Source organism: Protomyctophum bolini (genome assembly GCF_963924005.1).
Source record: "Protomyctophum bolini genome assembly, chromosome: 6".
NCBI classification, from domain to species: domain Eukaryota; kingdom Metazoa; phylum Chordata; class Actinopteri; order Myctophiformes; family Myctophidae; genus Protomyctophum; species Protomyctophum bolini.
This window is the reverse complement of record NC_137867.1, coordinates 23,338,366-23,359,447: the sequence shown is the minus strand read 5'-3', so window position 1 is coordinate 23,359,447 and position 21,082 is coordinate 23,338,366. Positions and strand designations below refer to the sequence as shown.

The window sequence follows — 21,082 nt, the reverse complement described above, 5'->3', positions numbered from 1 at the left end:
ATCTGTTTTTCCTCTTTTAATTACCAAAATAAATAAACAACTACTACTACTAAGATATAACCCTAAAGGCCCTTATAAATATTAGGCGTCGGCTGTACTAAACTAGATGGGTCGTGACTCGGATGGTATTTTGAGCCTTTGCGACACTCGTAGTTGTAGTTCACTGGGAATTCGTACATTGGAGTTGCGATGAAGATGACAGAGGAAAACAATGATCGAAGATCTGAAATGACAATGGATGACGTTAAAAATCTTGTTAAAAAGAAGGACCAAATTGAAGAGCAAATAAAAGCTTATTATGACGTCTTGGAAGATGTAAGAATCCATCTCGTCAGCTTTCTGTTAGAGCGATAACGCTAGTCAGTAATGTTGTCTATGCTAGCAGGCTAACGAATGTTAGCTTTGATGTTGGCATTAATGTTGGCATTAACACTTTAAAAACGTGTTTATGCTTACCACCCTACTGCCCCCCTTTTGTTTGCAGCAAGGTGTTGGAGTTGCAGGTCCCCTGGTTGACGCAGAAGGCTTCCCACGAGCAGATGTTAACTTGTACCAGATCACAACAGCAAGACACAACATTTCGTGCAAGTGTTTAAATGATCAAATTAAAGTTGTTTTAAAGAGTCAACTTTTTGGTGGGAATTTCCCTCGTGATTGCTTTACTCTATTTTCTTAGCAAGCTTAATTCAGTACTATAATTGCCTTATAAAATGTGAGACCTATAGTGTATAAATCACAGTACTGTTCACTTAAAATTTATATTTTTGGTAAACACCACTGGAAAGGGCCTGTGCCGCCCGGCCCAGGCACCTTGAACTGGTCCCGATCCCGACGACCTTTACTCTGTCTTCCCCCGGCCCATCTCTCTACCCCTTTCCTGTCTCCTATCAATAAAGGCAAAAATATATACCTATATATCTTAAAACCACTGGAAGTAGCAGGCTTACTACTTACTACTAGCCCCCCCCACTAGAGTATCATACTGAACTTGAGTGTATGTCTTCTACTTTACCAGGCATGCAGAATGATCACAAGGCCATCATGCTGGAGATTGAAGATGCATTGCACAGGCTGCATGCAAGAGAAAAAGCCAAGAGTGGCAACGATGAGACCGAAGAACAGGCTGAATCTATGGATCATGAAGTTACTCTACCTTCTCCCTTTGCAAGAGTGGATGCTGTAACACAAGCTTCTCCTGCCTGTCAAGCTGTGAGTGATGTTTTTAATACCATAACATCACATTCAGTTACCCTGCTGCTCATCTTTGAGTAGTCCACCCCAAAAATCACATTTTCTATCGGTTACATACCCCATGAATTATCCGGTAGGAGTCTAGACTCCTACTGAGCATTGGTTAAGGAATGAGCTGATTAAAAAAACAATCTCCTTTTATGGGGTGTGTAATTGATGGAAAATAAGTTGTTTTAATGTGATTTGTTTTCTACCACAGGGTCTTCAAGTTGGTGATGAAATCATAGAATTTGGTTCTGTGAACACAGGAAACTTTCAGAACCTCCAGAATATTGCTTCTGTTGTCCAACACAGTGAAGGGGTATGTTACTGACTCAAACCACAACTAACTTACATTTTGTATTTCATTTATAATCATTAACAATTCTAATCAGCCCATTTGTTTTACTCTACAGAAAACATTACGTGTCATAGTGATTAGAAGTGGGCAACGAGCTCAGATGTCCTTGACTCCACAGCGATGGTCAGGGAGAGGTCTATTGGGGTGAGTGCTGTTGATAGATATTCTTAATGTTTTACCAGTGGACAATTTCAATTCATAATTTCATACATATTCTCCCATCTCTTTCAGGTGCAATATTGTTCCCATCCACAGATGATCGTGAGACTTTGTAGGATTAAGTAATTATTTTTCATGTGCTATTCAGAAAGCACCATTTGCAAATGGAGTTTTCTGTGGAATGTGAAAATAAAGTATCAAATTGCTACCATGTTGGTTAGAATTCTCTACTTTTAATAATAGGATGCTTGCTAATAATATAAAAACATTTGTCATTTTGTCCAACAAATTGACAAATGTGTCCTGCGTTTAATCAGGGACTGCAAATAGGTCACACTGAACTGTTTTGTGGTTTAGACTATTTATTTTGAATACAATCATTTAAAGTAGTTCTCCTTTCACTTAATCACTTCCCCATATTTCTTCTAGCTTTATGATTAAAGCAGCACTATGTAACTTTCTTCTTCTACCCCGGATTTAAACCCGGTTTCCTATACAAGTACTGTATTTGTATTTGTATTACCATCCTGCTACCCTAATAGACAGGGGTACATAAGCACATGGCCGTTTATCCAACAGCTTTCTCCGACCCAACCACACTTTCACCACACATCTCTATATGCAAAATAAATTCGGCACACTCCCAGAATACATATAGGCTACATTTCATTGAAAGAAATGTCTTAATTACTGAATAAATATTACTTTTGTCAACCACGCCATTGTTGCTCAACATCAACAGCCTACGTCAGAATCGTCATGTTGGCGTCTACTACGCCAACTACGTTCACTTAATGGGGCCAGTCCTTCACAGTGACACACGCGTTAGATGAACCACGCGACCGGGATGGTTTCTACCCCTCAATGTCGTGCATTTGCTGCGCCCTTCTAATGCTGCGCCACGCCTACTCTATACTGCTCCATGCGACTCGAACAGCGTCAGCAGCAGCAGCTCCGAGCCTCCGTCAGAAAGGCTGCCCACAGCACTGCACAGCCCCACACCCAAATGAATCGAATGAATGAATAAGGCGCTTATATCGCTTTTGCTCAGTGGATGGGACATTTACATTAAAAGCAATCGGATGGACGCGTGGATAATGGCATGGTTGTGTGCAATCGGAGGGAAAGCTTCCATAATCCATATAGCTTCCATGCTAGCTGCTTCAGACACAGGGGAGGGGAGGGAGAAATAGTGCGAAATAGCGCTTATGCAACAATTACCCTAAAACACAAACACCTCAACTCGATGTCATTGTGAATAAGAATTTCGAGCGCAATAACAATTTTTGGAAGGACACTTTCACCCAGTATCAAGCTAAATGTGGAAGCCGTGTGTGTCACACCAAAACGGGTGTCCTATAGAATCCTGTAACCAGCCTCTCGCACTGCCTGCGAGTTGGCTCCGTCTAAGGCTCCGTCTTATGAGCAAATTTAGAACTTCCGGTCTGAGAGCTAGCAGATTTAAGACATCCGGTTGCTTTCAGAATAAAATAAAGTTATTTAATTCGTTAATTAAATAATTTTTACATTACATTATTAGTATTATTATTACATTACAGTTATTGTAAAGACACACATTATGTTTCTGTGTAAAAATAAGTAATTAAATAACATAAAAAAGTTATCTAAATGGATAAATGCTATTCACTGGAGTGCATGGACTTTATAAAGTGGACACTGGACAAAACACGGCTCCGCCAGGCAACTATCTGGACATACCCACGCGTTTGGGAAGATGTCCTCTACCACCCCACAGTCTCCGCTAAGCGGGAGAGGTGTAAAATTCACAGCAGCAGAGCTTCTACTGGGGTCAATGCAAAAAAATGTACCGTTTCCGGACCCAGAATGGACACTGGACAAAGAGGCCTCCGCGAGGCAACTATCTGGACATACCCACGCGTCCGGGGAGATGTCCTCTACCACCCCACAGTCTCCGCTAAGCGGGAGAGGTGTAAAATTCAGAGCAGCAGACCTTCTATTGGGGTCAACACTCAAAAAAGTGCCGTTTCCAGACCCAGAATGGACACTGGACAAAGAGGCCTCCGCCAGGCAACTATCTGGACATACCCACGCGTCCGGGGAGATGTCCTCTACCACCCCACAGTCTCCGCTAAGCGAGTAAATGGGTGCTTATATTTCTATGTGAAATGTGGTGATGCTGGCATCACAATAGATGCCAGCATCACGCTGCCTCCGTCTAATAAGCACATTTACAACTTCCTGTTTGGAAACCCAAACAGATGCTTCTGACATTTGCCTGTGCGTGCTTAATCGTTGTACTTCTGAACACATTTCCCAAATCTCAGTGATTTATCCACACATCGCTCTGTGTGTGTGTGTGTGTGTGTCGCGTCGCCCTCCAGCTGCAATTGCGAGTGTGCGCAGGGCACACTACTGAGTTTAAAACCACAGCTGAAACATGAAGTGGAGTCTCCTTCTTCCCATATTGCGCTGCAACGACACTAGGATTGAGCCCCCCGAAGGGGGGCGAAATTCTAGTTTACCTAATAGAGCCTGCTTGCTCAGGGGATATCAGGTCCTCTGTATAGGTGAGAAATTACCTTTGACACTATCTAAATGTCTCAATAGAAAATCAGCAAGACAAAATACAACCACCCCAATGGTATAAGTTATATTGTATTAATATACTCAGTCTACCATACAGATTGGACAAAAGTTAGTTACATAGTGCTGCTCTAATATGAATGCTAAAGAAAACACACCAGTGTTATTGAGGTGCTGCTGAGTGCTGACCACAGCTATGTGGACCCAAAACTGAAGGAAAAATAAAATACTCACAGGTTCAAGATATTTATTGCTAGCGCTTTGACTTAAGTAAAAGATTTTGCCAGATAATGCCATATGAATCTTTGTGTGTATATTGTATGACAGTGTACACAATATAATTACTTTGAAACATACCACATATTTATGCACAAATGTTTTGCCAATATACAGTATAATATAAAAAGTTGAATACAAAAATACTAGATGTAAGCATATTATCTAACAAAACAAAGTTGAGTTGGATGTATGTCAGTCAACATTTTCATTTACCCCCCCCTACTGCCCTAAAAGCATATGTAGGACATTACAAACAAAATGAAATAAGAAACGGCATTATTAAAATGCAAAGTATTCAGTTGGGTGGCTTGATTTTCTTTTTCTTTGACTTCACTATTGGAGGCAATTGAATTTTAAAGGCAGTCCTGGGGGAAAGAAATGCAAAGAACATTCAAGCAGTTTCTTTTAAAGGACCACTTTTCAACCTATCTTCATATAATAGGTCCTCACTAATAATCATTATAAAACGACAATTCTTTTTCCTACTCAGTCTGTCTCAGGAGGGCTGTGAGCAGTTCAGAAACCCGTCCACCAGTGACATCATCGTTAGGCACTTTTTTTACAAAAATGTTTAGACTTTTATTATCGTGAGAACGATGGCTAGCATTTTCACATTGCAACTTTTCAGGACTAGAAAGCCTGCAGTCTTATAGTTAATAAGTCTATTAGCTTGGATTCCTTGTCGATGATGTCATTGGTGGACGGGTTTCTGAACTGCCCAGACCCCTCCTATGAGACACAGACAGAGTAGAAAAAAACTGTGCCATTTTATCATGACTATTAGTGAGGACCTATTATATGAAGATAGGTTGAAAAGTGGTCCTTTAACATGATGCTGAACGAATAAATAAAAACTACTCACTCGCAAGTTGTGCAGATGGGACTGAAGCTGCAGAATACTTTAGATGAGAGAGGATTATTTATGTTACTTCACAATCACCATATACTGTATACGTATTGATATACTGTACATGAGCTACATTCTTTGTTTATTTAAAAAAAAAAGTATATAAAAAAAAATATATATATATATAACACTCACTTGATAAACACACTGAACATACGTAACCAATTTCGATGAGGTTACGATGGCAAAAGCATGCAGCTCTGTAGTCCACATGTACAGGTGGTGGCAGCACCAGCTGTGAGCGTTGGTCGCCATCAGGCAGAAATACCCACTATTGAAACAGTAATTGAATTCATAAATAACCAACATTTGTTTTTTTCTGTATAGAAATAAGTTAAACATTCTCATAACCATAACATTGGGGTAGAATCTCACCAAGAGGTATTGCGCTAGGGCAATCTTATGTGGTACTTTTAGGTATAAGCCCCCAGTGATGTCACAAGCCTAGTGAGAGAAAAGAAATGGTGGAAGACATGACTGCAGTCTTCATAAGAAACCATGGATGTGAAACCATACAACCAAGTGCATCAGTTGCAGTTACTATTAACTAAATGCCCATAACACCTTGTAGGTGTTACAGGCATTTACATATAGATGATGATGATCTTGTAGGTATTAGATCAGTTCTTAGATCTGAATTTAGAATAGAACATACCTGCTGGAGAAGACCTGAGTCTGAGTCTAGCACACAGGCATCTATCAAGATATTCTAAAACAAAATAGAAAAGAAAAAATTGTAACTGAATGTAAGTGCAAAGCTGTATAACAGAAGATAAGTTTTAATATGTTACCTGCTTTTGAGCAGCAAAAATCACATTCATGAAGTTCATGTACTGGAGAGCACAGTCCTCTGCTGCCTTTACCACCTATCAAGCAAAGAATACTGAGCCTGTGTTCAAAATTATATGAATGTAATAATAGCAATCATGATGCCATTTAGGGCTTACCAAGATTCTTGACTTCATTTCTTGTCCAGCTAAAGAAAATAATATATATATTTGAAAAACTGAGTGTTATAGTGAAAAGAAACACGCGTATAAAATGCACTTTTTGTCCAGAAAAGAAAATATTTCACCGGGGGGGAAAAAAAGTTTTAGTTACTCCACTGCGCCCTCTACAGATCTTGTCAATAGAAAACCCCCATGGGTTTTTATGGCAGATCTGTTCTATAAAAATAAACTTTGTAACAAACAAGGGTTTATGATATTCACAATTAACTGGTGTAATTTATGTTGTATAAAACATTAAATACTCTTAGGCGTATGTTAACCACAGACCTTCAGTATTGGAGAGCATAATTACCTTCCAGTTCCTTTGTGACTCTGTGAATATCTGAATGTTTAAGTTAAAAGAAAAGAAAAAGGCCAGTTGATGTGGCTATTGTAATACATCAACCTAACAGAATACGTAAATCTGCAGGGAAAAGGATACAGCATAGCGCTTTGGCAAGGGATCCAGCCAATAAAGTATCAGTTGAATGTCCCTTTACTTCAGCTGTAAAGACAAAATCAGTATAATGAAAAAAGGTGGCGTTGACAAATGTTAAGTGCCTGAGCTAGTTTATACAAATTAATTGTACTTACCATGCCTTCTATTTTAAATCTAATTAGGAAACTCATAAAATCCCATATTTATCCATCAGAAATTCATTTGAAATGGGTAATTTAGAATGTATATCTAAATCCAATATTTTGTACAGCTGGTTGTTTTGAAGCTGTTCTTGCCAATAACAATGGTGAATCAATATGAACAAACTGCTGTGAACTGTGCTACTTCAAATTTAAGTCCAATTTACAAAGAAAAAATGGCAAATGACAGACTGGCACTCACTCACTTGACATGACAATCCTTATCTCTTCAGCAATAAGGTTATTGGCAACTGATAGCAGTTCATACTTCCCGTCCCCGCTTGAGGCTAGAACATCTCCATCTCCACCACCTGCCTTCCAGTTCTTACTGGGATATAGAAAGTAACTGGGACATAAGAGAAGTAGATGGGGGAGATATGCATAAAAATTAATAAAACACCAACATACATTCTGTATTTATTATTTAAAAATAAGTGTGCTGAAGTCACCTGTCTTGACAGTGGCTGGCAATAATAGCCAATTTGTTTGTCCGGGACATGACCATGTGTGAGTTACCAACTACCATGACAGCATCCAAACACTTGGACAGGGTGAACTAGAAGAAAATGGAATCGAATGTACAGGTTTTACTCAACGTTTAGAAACCTTGGTGTTTAGAAGATGTTCTTGACAGCATGTGTTATTACCTCCGGATCTCGTTGAGCTTGTTGACCCCACCATATGGGATTTACATCCACAACAATGACTAGTAGATTGAACTCATCCTCTGCATGTTAATCACATAGGACATGAGTTAATCCATATTGCAATGAATGCAATCACTTGTGTCAAGCATGTACTAGTAATCTGAATTTCACGAATCAGCACAGAGAGCATGGGCATCTGCACCAGAATGCAATATACGCACACATCATCAATACTTAACATAACATACCCGAAGCCATATCGAGAGGACAAATTTGGAAGGATCGGAGTCGAGTGATGCTGGTTAGTTTCTTGATGCTTTGATAGTTTACATGAGATAAAAGCTTAGAGAGCCAGAATACAAAGCTTAATTTATATTTCTTGGTAGATGGTACTTATGTTAAAATATCAGTAAATGAAATGTGAAAACACCATACATTTGAAAATCAAAACACGCCAAAATACCATGCAAAATACTAACAAAACACAAAAACCGGCACGTCTGAGTACGTCACCACTTGCGACTTGATGACGTCAGTCGGACCGGTCTTGAGTGAACCCGTATAGTGCCTGACTGTATTTTGTTTGATAATTATGACAGATTTTTTATTTAGTTAAATGTGAATAAGTTGTAGATACTGACGTGGTTGAAAACCATAGTCGAAACCATAGCCGAAAACACGCATCCATGGAGGACCCAGTTATGTAAATTATATTTTTGGTTTTAACCCTGTTTTGTACAATTGAGATATACAGTATATTATGAACAGGGCGCTATTACTTTGAAAAGTTCGAATACTAGTGTGCTCGTTCTTATATTATCTCGTTCTTTGTATCCTAAATAATGATTTAGCTTTTATTTGAGTTTATAATTTTAAATCTTTGGTTGCCTTTGTATTGCCTATACAGAAAACATAAGAAATAATAATAAAACTAGAAAAAGGTCTCCACCAGGTCAGGCCTAACCTCGCCTCATCAGGCTTTTCCACCAGGTCAGGCCCCTATGGTCAGGCCAGGTTGTGGCCTCCAGGCGGCGCTATAGGCCAACGAAAAGGGTGCCATTTCTTCTTATGCCTTCCAAAAATGTGTTTTGCAAAAATCTACCTGTTGGTGGCGCTATAACAGGCCAATGTGAAAAGGGTGGGATATATTCCGACCTAGTAGGAATGTGCGTGAAAGATGTTAGCCAATTAGGATGGAATATGAAATATTGGACAGATCTGTCTTGAGCACATTAGAGCTGGTAACAGACAGACGGACGGACAGAGTGCTAAACATACTCTCCCCATGCCTTTGGCTGGTGGAGACAATAAATGATAAATACTTTATTTTACATTTCAATGATATTTGTCTCCACCAGGCCGAAGGCATGGGGATCATGAGAGTATGTTTTGCACTCCGTCCGTCTGTGTGTCTGTCCGTTACCAGCTAATCTCAAAACTTCCACCTCTGGATAATAGTATTTATTATTATTTATTTATTTATTATTTATTATTTTTTTAAGTATTTGCAGTAGCATGATAATACAAGTCTGTAAATTCACATTGAACCTCATGGACAAGAATTCAGCCGTTACTTTTTAAAATGTTCACTTTGACATTAATAAATATTAAAGAAGTTTCAGAAAGCCACTCCAAGATAAACTGCTTTCAGTTGCAACTAGAAAAGGGTGCTCCTGATTCATTATGGAAAGGTAGGCTATTATGTAAATGTTTCTTTCACATCAGATTTTTTTTCCTAGGACTTCTTTGTTATTTGTTATAATTGATTGCCCATGTCTAGATGCTCAGTTGATATGATTTTGGTTAGTTAAAGTTGTCTGTTTTCCAAAGACTGATCTCAAAGAAGGGGGCAAATGGTGTAATGTTCCTGGTGTTTGTTTCCTCTAAAGTTGCCAGGCAACCTATAGCCAATAATGTAAACAGCCAACGAGGCCCTTTTGACTGAACAACTCTGTAGAGACTTTCTAAATTAAATAGATATAGACGTTACGTATACTGTGTTTCTGGCTGCATTTGTGCGATAAGGGGACAAGTCGGAATAACCGATCTGTCTCCAACTCGGAAGCATGCAAATGGATTCTCATTTGCTTTCTTCTGTGTTGGAAAAGCTGCTTCACAGCCTCTGCCTGAAGGACTTTCCTTGTGGACATGGCAGTTGGGTGAGTCAATTACATTTTGTGACATTTTCCACATTAGAACTAATAAAAGATGTGTGAGAAAAATGAAATTAAATTTAGTGATAGTAAACATTTTTGTGGCTTTGTTCACAGAAGGCCAACAGTAGCTTATTTGAAGAACAGAGCTGGGGCTACACAGAGCAAGATGAGAGCCGGGAGGGAGCAGATAAAGAGGGCCAAGAGGCCCTCATTGATTTACTGACCTGCCCCCACTCCCCATGGCAACTTAAAGGATCATGGAGCCCTCAAGTTCCCGGCTTGAGACAGCTGTCTGTACAAAGATGTGAATGTCTTCATGACAACTTCATTTACAACTATTTTCGTACCCTACGCATTGTAGACAAGGGTGTGAGTATACCAAAAACCCAACGAAACAAGCAAAGAAACATTGTAACTGCCATGACCAAATCTGCAAAAAGAAACGTAATTAATGATAAAGCAGAGGAAAACAAAAACAATCCTTGGGAGCTCTGGAATTAAGCTACTCAACAACCAACTAGGCTGCACCGCTGCGGTCAGAAACTGAAAACCAGATTTACAAACATCAAATCGAACGACACTCATCACTGACAAGCTTGACTACTTAAACATCTTCTTTACAAATATAGCAACAACGCTGGTTAACAAAATGCCCTCCCACTCTGCCCTGCAACCCAACAAGCCCCCCCCCCCTTTTATTTGATATGTTACTTACTGATGTGGTAATGTATATGTCAGTGTATGTCAATGTATATGTCAGGTTCTGGGCAGAAGCGAACACCAGTGACAGAATAGAGTCCACACATTGGGAATACTGTATGCTCAGATATCACTGAAACTCACTTAATATTTCCCACCTTTTCAAAACTTATACTTTGTATTTAACCATTGTTGTTTCTTGTAACAGGTATTCATCATTGATGATGGCCTGTTAAAGTTCTCTAACCTAGAGGAATTGGTGCTAAGTGCGAACAAAATCTCAGAACTCCAAGCTGAGCATCTCCCCTGCTCTTTGAGAGTGAGTCACAGTTCAACATGTTTACTAGAATGAGGTGGGTGAAATGGAGAAAGAATGATGGAAAGAGGACATCAAGTTCCATGTTTGGGTGGATGGTGTGTGTTTGCATGTATTTTATTTAAAGTAACAAATTAAGTCCTTATTGTTTTTGTTAGTTTTTAGTACCTCAATTCCACTTGATCTCATTCACCTGCAATCCTATTCTTTCTTGTTGTTGTTTTTCCTTCAAAGGTTTTGGAGCTTCATGCCAACCAGTTGTCGAGTCTTAAAGGTCTATCTCACTACCAATGTCCTGAATTGCAACATCTGGGGCTGGGTTCAAACAGACTGGGTTCCCAGGAAGATATCCGCTACCTTACAGGAGCATTCTGGTTAGTCGTCACAGACAAAGACATGAAGGCAAATTCAACAGTGCATTACACTGTGCATTTCATTCACACACATTCACTCCCCAACGGTGGAGGAAACCATGCAAGTCACCTGCTCATCAGGAGTAGTTCTCGCTCAACGACACTTAAAAACACTTTGCAGCCAGGAGGTGACGAACTAGGTGACGTGTACAGGCCTCTGCAGTGTTGATACAGTATATCTCTGCTGTCATGCTGCACGTGACGTCGCAGTATATCTATGTAGGTGGTGCGCCTCTTTCTGCTCAGAGCTGTGCCTTATGTTGACTCCGCAAGGAAAATGGCTTCTTGGTTAGAGTGGGTGACAATGTTATCACACGTAAAGATGAAATTACCTACCTAGGTTCCATCCTGGAGGCTAATCTTTCCGGTGATAAAATGGCCACCAACGTAATAAAATAAATCAACCAAAGAACAAGATTCCTTTACTGGTCAACAAAAACACCTTGAAGACCTTAACAGGAGCCCTCGTACAAGGTTTATTTGACTATGCATGCACCTCCTGGTACCACAGCACCTCAAAGGCCCTTAAAACTAGGCTCCAGACTTCCCAAAACAAACTGGTCAGGCTCCTACTTGGACTCACCCCCCGAACCCACCTCACCCCTGCCCACTTTGACAGGCTGGAATGGCTTAGGGTCAACGACAGAGTACAGCATCTTGCAATGGGTCTGGTCCACAAGATTCGATACACCACCAAGGTACCTGTCTAGATACCTCCTTAATATTAACGAAGTCCACACCCACAACACCAGAGGGAGTGCAACGAACCATGTACAACCCAGATTCGGTACAAACAAGGGACTAAATTCTTTTCACACACGCCAATTGTGTTAAGACTGAGGTTAGGGTTAGCAAACTAAGTGGCCAATTGAGACTGAGGTTAGGGTTAGCGACCTATGTGACCTATGTTGGTCGTACTAAGGGGAGGTCGGAAAAATGACATGTTACCGGTCTCGGAGACCAGGGCAATGTAATCTGCATAGTCAAGGTTGGTGATCGGGATGGAATGTGCTTGCTTCTGTCTCTGGACCAGCGTGAACCGCTGTTGTGCGTGAAGAAAGGAACTACTGCACGACAGTAGAGAAATTTTAAATTGTTATAAATCCCGTGGAACTGTTTAAAACATTTAACCCATACTCAGATGTTTACAGAACTGATGCTGTGTAAGACACAGTTGTACGTGGTTGTACATGCGCTCTCAAAACATGCTTATTTCACCTCTATCAACAATTTGAAATAATTTTCCATATTCATTTCAGGCCAAAGCTAGTATCACTGGACTTAAGTTGGTGCGAGTTTCAGCTACAGCAAGCCCTGGTGGATGCCTTAACTACAATACCTTGCCTCAGAACACTGGTGCTTGAAGGGAACCCCCTTACCCTGACACCTTCCTACCCAGGATTCATCGTAGACAGTCTCTCATCACTTTTCTACCTTGATGCTTCATTGATCACCCCAGAAGACCGGCATAATTTCAAAGGACTTGCCAAAATGAGAAGTAAGACAAATCTGCATTGCATGTTTCTTACATTTCCGAGAATAAAATAATAGTAGCACATAGATTAAACTTAATAGAACTATTCAGCGATATTCCCATAATCTCCCTCTCTCAATTAGAATAGAGATTATTATTATTATTAATATTACGGTATTCATAATTTATTTTGATTTAAAACAGTATATTGTTTTGGTATGTGACAAGAAGATCATGATGATGATTTGAACCCATTAGATCATGATTTGGTCTATGCATTCACTAACTGGTTTTCCTTATTTAGCAATAGCTATTTTCATATCCTCATCATAGCTTTGTCACAGCATCCATACAATGATACAACCACAAAGAAAGAAAGAAAATTCCAATTTTCAACTTTAAGACCAGACTTTCTTGTCACTCCTCTTTGATTGATCGATCTATACTGTACATCAATTCATTTATAAATTCAGTTAACACTAAGGTGGAGCAGGATTTGACCTTTAAACATACACCATGGGCACTCTCTGTTAACAGAGTTGATCGTGGACCAGGCTGTAGCGACAGTAAGAGTGGGTAGGATCAGAGGAATCCCAGACCCCCATTTATCTGTGGATGAGAACACCCCAGAATACCCTGTCATCTCTTACAGCTATTGTGTTACATACGAGTTCCTGAGTAACCAACCATTTGCTGACACGGTAACCCTTCTCACATTTGCCTTACTATTTAACTACTAACTACTAACTTACTATTTAAGTGCTTTTGTATTGTATTTTTGTGATGACAGGGGTTCCTTTATATTGATAGTTAAAACATTGCGGGACAATGTTCAACTTGATTTTGTTGATGTGGAAAGTCAAAGCCTATAGCGGAAAGTGGGGAGAAATGTCCTGAGTCACATAAAATATTAACGATTAGATGGAAATTTAAATGTTATTTGAATGAGTTATACTAAACTTTGCTATATTGTTTTCTTATGATCATCTTTTTATCATAGCCAGGCAAATGTGACTCTGAAGCAGACAAGGTTGCAACGTTGCATACAAAGGAAGATGATGTCACTGATATTTACCAAAAATCAAGCAGGAATTATGAACAAATATCAAAGACTGACAATCCAGCGTTGATTATGGAATCTAGAGGTATTACCCATGTGCCACCTGGTAATTACTTATTTTTTATTTATGCTGCACTCTTCAGAGGCCATCTAATTTCACTGCTTTGTGAATGTCAGTTAATAATAATAAGCTTATAGACAGGGATGCAGAGAGATGGGCAAGTGACACCCAATATTAGCTGCTTTTCAGTTAGTAATAGCATGCTAAAAGAGAACCGAAATTAGTCGTATTTTGAAATATGTTTGTATCGTTATTACTTGCATTGAGATTCAATGTGAGTTTTCTACAGTTTATAGACTGCATGTTCTGTACACTTACGGCCAGACAGTAGTAGACTGACCATCATGACAGTAGTAGACTGAACATCATGTACACTTATGTCCAGACAGTAGTAGACTGACCATCATACACTTATGTCCAGACAGTAGTAGACTGACCATCATGTACTTATGTCCAGACAGTAGTAGACTGACCATCATGCAGCATCGTAGCCTAATCTGCTCTAATTTGGTTAGAGCAGATTAAGCTACAATGTTGCATAACATTCATGTATTATTATTTTTTGGTTGTGTGTACTTATTTGTTTACATTTTGTATTTACTCACTCTCAAGTCTCAATGGCATCCTCTGGTTCTATTTCATATAGTGTTGAGACATAGTACATCAAAGCTTACGTGGACAGAGGGCATGGACTTCCTCCATGCACGTTCTTTCGTTGCGGGTGATCTTGGTTCCTTGAAGAGATTCCTAAACGAAGGAATTTGGCTCAGGATAGAGGAGGAAAAGGTACAGCATATTAGATTTGAGCTGTGATAACTTTTATATGGCATGGTGTACATATTGATTGAAACCTTTATTTATTCTCGAAAAAGCATTGAGGTTCACCCTCATTTGCAGTGCTGCCGAGATCACACATTCACAAAATCAAAAATGAAGACATAAGTCATAAGATATAAAACATAAAAACAAATCTACAAGTAAGGCATAAAGCATTGAAATAAAGCATAAGTTAAAAATTACACACTGAAGTAGGGAGATATAACAGCAGGTTATTAAATATAATATGCTATATAAAAATATATATACTGTATATATTTATATAGTATATAGTAAATGTATATACTGTATGTTATATATAATATATACTGTTATATGATTATGTTCATCTTTCACATTGTAGGTATTTTCTTGGCCTGCAGAAGTCCCATTGACCAAACCCACCCAAAGCCAGAAAGACAAGAAAGCAACAAAAGGGAAAGAAGTGAGGTTATTATACTATTATATCTTCCTTGGAAGGGAGGGGGGATTAAATATGAATTAATTAAATAAAGAATGAGAAATAGATCAGAGGTTTACATTCTGAATATAGCAGCAGGTAGCAACAGTTTGGGTGGCAGGTTACAAGTAGAGGCTGACCAGTGAACTGACTGGTCTGTTGTCACTGGCAAGATGTGAGCTAGAGAGCTAGCTGACTAGATGCAACAAGGCTGGTATTACATTGATAGGGGCATCAATACAGCTACAGGTGTTTGACCCTAAAAAGAACACTGAAGAAATACATGAATTGGGCACAAGACACCTGAAATGGGGTGCTTTTCATAGTAATCGTGCAAAGCATATGAATGTTGTTTTCTGGATAGCAAATGTCAGTGTTAACTCGTAGCGAAATGTTCCCAAAGACTTGAGTGTCATTTGACCAAAGAACTGCACATGGAAATATGATGAGATGTGGTGCGGGCCCTGGGCAGTAGTGCGATATGGGTGGCTGTATGTGGGAGAAGGCCATCGAAGGAACTGGCAAAACGTTCCACAGTGGGGGTAGTGATATTGCCGTTCCGACCTTAGAGGATACGATGTTGGACAGTTTTTACTTTATTTGTCACATAGGCCTACATCTATCATGTATGTTAGTGTGGCAGACTCTGCCAAAGTGTGCTACAAGTAACATCCAAAAAACGGGCCAAATATTCAAGCAGGCAAGATAATAAAATAGTATTTAAAAAAAGAAAGTTGAATACGCTAAGCTACTACAAGTAGATCACAATCAGGATGAAAGGATCAGCTTCATGAAATTATTTGATCAGATGATTGTGCCCTTGCAGGCTCCACTCAAAGCTAGCTCCAAAGACAGAAAGAAGAAGTGTGTAATTGACATGGTCCAGGACACGCCCATCAGAACAGTCATCAGGTCTGTCCATGTGCCTCTCCAGGACCTGGTCAAACAAAGTCATAAAGTTGACATTGTGGGTGTCCTGGTCACAGAGCCCAGCATGAGGGCTATGGAACCAGTGGAAAAGGTAGGTAATTTGTACACATTCTGTACAACAGGGATACTCAAATAGATTTACCTGTGGGCCACATTACAAAAATGGCAAGGGGCCAGGGGCCAGTAGATAAAATTACGACATTAATGATACTTGATAACTTCTCTCTTTCAATTGCTTTATTTTCGCAAAATGTATCAAAGTACAATGTGCATGCACACAATATGTAAATAAATAAATGTGTTACATTTTCTTGCATAAACACAAAGAGCTGTTTCCATAACTGCACAAATTATTGCACATAACATGAGTAGCTGTTATAATAACATAATAACATAACATGAGTAGCTCTTTGCCTGCCTGCCTGCCTGCCTGCCTGTCCATGAGTAGTTATTTGTCTGTCTGTCAATGAGTAGCTGTCTTACTGTCTGCCTGTCTATGAGTAGCTGTCTGCCTGCCTGTCTATGAGTAGCTGTCTGTCTGCCTGCCTGCCTGTCCAATTGTCCATGAGTAGCTGTCTGTCTGCCTGAGTAGCTGTCTGCCTGCCTGCCTAATTGTCCATGAGTAGCTGTCTGTCTCCCTGTCTATGAGTAGCTGTCTGCCTGCCTGCCTAATTGTCCATGAGTAGCTGTCTGTCTGCCTGTCTATGAGTAGCTGTCTGCCTTCCTGCCTGTCCAATTGTCCATGAGTAGCTGTCTGTCTGTCTATGAGTAGCCTCGGAAACCCAGACGTTTTAGTCTATGAGTAGCTGTCTGCCTTCCTTTTTTTTTTATATATTTTTTATCCCACGATTTTGTAACCCATTTTTCACCCCTGTGTCAATCATCTACTGTGATCCTGGGCTCTACACACCCTCCGCCAACCTGGGGAGAGCAACGGACTTGAACTCATGCTTCCTTCATGCTTGAGTGTCCAAGTTGCTCCTTTACACCTGAGAGGGGGGAGTTTCCCTGGTTGGACGTAGCGCGTGAAAGGAACACGTTATTCCAACCAGTTCCTTTCCCCTCCATCAGGCGCCCCGACTGGCCAGGGGGAGGCAGTTTAGAGACCAGGATTACTGCATGTTTTTGTGAGGGTACATACCCTAGGGGACACAGGGAGAACATGCAAACTCCACACAGAAAGGCCCTTTCGCCAAACCCCGCCTTCGGGTATGGGCACTGATGACGCGGAGGAGGAAACACGCCGCCAGCACCCACAGTGCCCCGAGCGGGAATCGAACCCAGGACCTTCTAGTTGTGAGGCGACAGCACTACCAACTGTGCCACCGTGCCCGCTGTCTGCCTTCCTGCCTGTCCAATTCTCCATGAGTAGCTGTCTGTCTGCCTGTCTATGAGTAGCTGTCTGACTGCCTGCCTGTCCAATTCTCCATGAGTAGCTGTCTGCCTACCTGCCAGCCAGCAAGTTGGTTAACAGAAAATAAATTGTTATGGCTGAGTAAAATAAAATACAATAAACACAATTTGCCTGAAAATAGATTACCCAGCTATGACCTTTTTTATGAAAAAAAATGAGTAGTGATATGGCTGACTGAGTAAAATAAAACAATCTACCTGAAAATAGATAGCTATAAGTGAAGAGCAATTTCCGCAATTTCCGCAATTACCATTTCCGCAATTTCCACAATTTCCATTTCCGCAATTTCCTCAATTTCCATTTCCACCATTTCCGCAATTTCCGCATTTCCTCAATTTCCATTTCCGCAATTTCCGCAATTTCCATTTCCACCATTTCCGCAATTTCCATTTCCACCATTTCCGCAATTTCCGCAATTTCCCAAGCTTTTATTTTCGTTCGAGTAATAGTACAACTCTAATAGTATTACTTATAATAATGTAATTAAAGATAACTTCATTCAGATTTTTTTTTTTTTTTTTCATTTTCCAGATTTTTTTTTCTTCTTTTTTTTAGATTTTCATTGGTGGGCCAGTATAATGGTCCCGCGGGCCTGATGTGGCCCGCGGGCCTGAGGTTGAGTATCACTGCTGTACAATACCAAAACATGTCACTTTGTCATTTTTAAATCATTACAATTATAAGGTCTAGATATAAAGCGAGTTAACAAACCAAAGTTGATTTAAAAAATGTTATTTTAGGATTCAGCAAAGAGAATCAAAGATGACAAAAAAGACAAGAAATCCAAGTCAGGTAGAGACAGCACCGTTGGACAGAAGAATACAGCAGTTTCCAAAGGTGAGCATAAACCCAAGATCCTTTATGTTCACACCATAAGACATCTCCAAATTTGTAATCCATCACCCTCTCATCAGTTTGGGACCTGTCATAATTAGTTTTTCTTTACTTTAAGTTAATCTTAGAGGAACAAAGACATCCTGTATGTCTAGTCAAAACAATAAAACTTGGAACTTTCTGGGATCACAGATAGCTTTTAAACAGTGGTGAACCAAAGTACTCAACTCCAGTACTTGAGTCAAACTTGTCAAAGAGTAAAAAATACTCATGTATTCAAAATTGCATGCTTTTAAAAATGCTTTAAAGAAATATAAATTACAAAGTACGTTTTTGCATTGCTGTATTCAAAATGTTAAATGTCCCCCCAAAATTCCAATACATTTCTAAAATATGAATATTATATTTGTCTTTGAAATATAGTGGCGTGAAAGTCACAAGTATCCAAATATTCAAGTTCAGATACTCAAATGCAGTAAAATACTTTGTACTTTATTGTCCACCACTGACCAAGACTTTGTCTTGGCTGTTGATATAAAAGATCAGGGTATTCTATGGAAAAACACTGTTTTCAAAATACATTAGTTAGAATTTCAAACTTTGTTGTACAAAGAAATGGACAAATCCCTAGTCCATATAACCTTTGATATTTTCTCATACAATGTTTGTCTCAGTTGAAACAACACAACCTCCTCCTCTCACTTTCCTGTATAGGTAAAGGCAAAGGACTAAAGGAAAGTGATGCTGATGTCCACATAGAGGACTCTGCTGCTCCCGTCCAACATGAAACATTAAGTGTGGAGTTCACAGTGCAGCTAGAGAAATGGCAGTCAGCATCTGGAGCCCATCAACTTTTGCCACAATAATGTGCTCTTTCAGTATTACTTAAAGCAGCACTAAGTAACTTTCCTCTCCTACACGAAAGTTTAACCTGGATGGCCCGGGGGATAAATTGAATCAGCTCAAAATTTGTGTCAGACCCTGTCTAGGTGAACACACACACACACACAGCTTTTCAGCAAGTTTTTAAATATACTCCCCATAATTAAGCATTACCCTGTCTCCTATACTGGAAGTAATGATACACACAATAACTTGTTTGTACAGCACATTTTGTGCCCCGTCTCACCTTTTGTTACAAACCTGAGGCAGTTGCAGTGGTGGACAATATTCCAGCAAATACTCAAGTATTCAAAAGTATGAATTCCATCAACATTTCACCCAAAATGAAAATAAAATGCTGGGAAAATGAATGAAAAGAGCTGATCTACAAGCTCACAATGTGTGTTGTGTACAATATCTCCATGTGAAATGTAGCAGAGTGAAAGTCATGATTTCATTCATATTTTCATTTTGCATCCAATTCCATGGCTGTCAGGTGGAAACCTTGTAGGTCCAAAACTAGGTCCGAAAATACTTTTCAGGATATGGGGAAAAATAACTTGTGTTCCAATAGATCCAATGAAGTTATTTAGTAATACTTTATTGGTTAAAGATTTATAATAAAAAAAAATAGCTAATTTTACTCTTGTACGAAGTAGCCCTTAATTTATGATGTTTAAATATGGAGATACAAGGTTTCTGCACGACAGCAATGTTATTAAAATGGTAATGTTAGCATTTGTGGAATATAAATACAAACTTTATTGAATTGGTTGCGCAAACTGACACCTTTTTAATAATCACGTCATTTACAGTTTCAAATAAACACCTTTTGTGATATTACATTACATCTGTCACCCCTTGACATGTGCAAACCGTTAGGATACTTATAAGTTAACAGATGTGTGGGAGACCTTTCTTTACCTAAAGTATCTTCTCACCCACACTACTGAACATAGCAACAATTTCCCATGCCCATTCCCATGCCCCCCCCCCCCCCATAAAAACCAAAGTCACCCATTTAATTACAATACATCTATATTTTAATTATCTGCACTATGTAAATTCTTGGGTACTGACTTCAAGGAGACAGTTCTCCCATAAGAGCGCTTAAGGGCTGGCTTCGACATTAAAGATGCTTGGCAAAAACAAGCACACAGACGCACACATTACCAACACGCCCATGGGCACCGCATATATTCCAATTAATGTGCAAATATCTTGATTGTGCCAACAATGTTCCTGGGAAGGTTTCAGAAGGTCTGGTCGTCGTTACAGGATTCGGTCCAGTGGCCAAAGGCCTCACAGATATCGCAGTATGGGCGGTCTTCACCTTTACTGCCATGGTACGCGGTATGTGGTGGAGAGTCTGGCATCTGCATCTGTGTGGGGCAGTCCTCGGTATCGTGGAGGTCAAAGCAGTCGCAGATGTCACAGAACAGTCTCGGTGGTGCTTTCTTCTTGACTGGCTCTTTGTTTGAACTGCAAATAGAAGTAGTTTATGTCAGCCGTTTTCAACCCGTTTCATATCAAGGTCCATTATTTATTCAGCATTTGACCCACGGACCACCATTTGATGAGATTTAGCCTTGCAGACCCCACAACAAAATAATATTTTGTTATCGTTGGATAAGATTTCTTCACAATTCCACGCTGTATTGATGTAGGTACCATAGGAGAGATAACGGGCAAATGTTGATCAAAATAACATTTTTTTTACATTCTCTAATTGTGTAGACTTGTAATTTAAGCCAGTAATGCCGAACACAATAATTACTCGTGAGGGTAAAA

The 21,082-nt window shown here is 39.6% G+C and overlaps 4 protein-coding genes across 6 annotated transcripts in view; 2 read left to right on the top strand and 2 right to left on the bottom strand.

Moving 5' to 3' along the window:
• Positions 1-169: 169 nt before the first annotated feature.
• Positions 170-1,958, top strand: psmd9 (proteasome 26S subunit, non-ATPase 9). The gene is made up of 6 exons (XM_080765274.1): positions 170-315; positions 485-584; positions 1,016-1,209; positions 1,451-1,552; positions 1,647-1,735; positions 1,823-1,958. The coding sequence occupies exons 1-6, from the start codon at positions 190-192 to the stop codon at positions 1,848-1,850; spliced, it is 639 nt and encodes a 212-aa protein (XP_080621400.1). The 5' UTR covers positions 170-189; the 3' UTR covers positions 1,851-1,958.
• A 2,323-nt stretch (positions 1,959-4,281) lies between these two features.
• gtf2h3 (general transcription factor IIH, polypeptide 3) lies at positions 4,282-8,275 on the bottom strand. Its single transcript, XM_080765193.1, has 13 exons — positions 8,025-8,275; positions 7,777-7,856; positions 7,579-7,685; positions 7,336-7,475; positions 6,933-6,995; positions 6,804-6,833; positions 6,449-6,477; positions 6,293-6,367; positions 6,157-6,210; positions 5,877-5,945; positions 5,637-5,772; positions 5,457-5,493; positions 4,282-4,959 (listed from the first exon to the last, which is right to left on the bottom strand). Exons 1-13 carry the CDS (start codon positions 8,032-8,034, stop codon positions 4,890-4,892), a joined length of 900 nt encoding a protein of 299 aa, XP_080621319.1. The 5' UTR covers positions 8,035-8,275; the 3' UTR covers positions 4,282-4,889.
• A 1,567-nt stretch (positions 8,276-9,842) lies between these two features.
• On the top strand, positions 9,843-20,405 carry LOC308316948 (leucine-rich repeat-containing protein 43-like; the record flags this gene model as incomplete). The annotated part of the gene is made up of 13 exons (XM_080765739.1): positions 9,843-9,935; positions 10,047-10,301; positions 10,840-10,950; positions 11,182-11,321; positions 12,620-12,858; positions 13,372-13,535; positions 13,835-13,979; positions 14,602-14,741; positions 15,136-15,216; positions 16,058-16,252; positions 18,316-18,412; positions 19,124-19,238; positions 20,378-20,405. The coding sequence occupies 13 exons, from the start codon at positions 9,843-9,845 to the stop codon at positions 20,403-20,405; spliced, it is 1,803 nt and encodes a 600-aa protein (XP_080621865.1).
• Positions 20,052-21,082, bottom strand: part of clip1a (CAP-GLY domain containing linker protein 1a) — a 30,264-nt gene continuing 29,233 nt past the window's right edge. For all 3 annotated transcript variants that reach the window (XM_080766955.1, XM_080766957.1, XM_080766956.1), the window contains one exon: positions 20,052-20,773. In XM_080766955.1, the coding sequence (XP_080623081.1) occupies positions 20,545-20,773 (229 nt within the window). In that variant the 3' untranslated portion in view covers positions 20,052-20,544. The remainder of the gene's footprint in view (positions 20,774-21,082) is intronic.

Excerpts from the sequence above, each read along its gene's own strand:
- psmd9 (XM_080765274.1), top strand. The coding sequence starts at position 190 with ATGAAGATGACAGAGGAAAACAATGATCGAAGATCTGAAATGACAATG. Across the intron at positions 1,210-1,450 it reads CTTCTCCTGCCTGTCAAGCT|GGTCTTCAAGTTGGTGATGA; the intron begins GTGAGTGATGTT and ends TTTCTACCACAG. Across the intron at positions 1,553-1,646 it reads TTGTCCAACACAGTGAAGGG|AAAACATTACGTGTCATAGT; the intron begins GTATGTTACTGA and ends TTTACTCTACAG.
- gtf2h3 (XM_080765193.1), bottom strand. Across the intron at positions 6,478-6,803 it reads AGTCACAAAGGAACTGGAAG|CTGGACAAGAAATGAAGTCA; the intron begins GTAATTATGCTC and ends TATTTTCTTTAG. Across the intron at positions 5,494-5,636 it reads ATGTTCAGTGTGTTTATCAA|TATTCTGCAGCTTCAGTCCC; the intron begins GTGAGTGTTATA and ends TCTCATCTAAAG.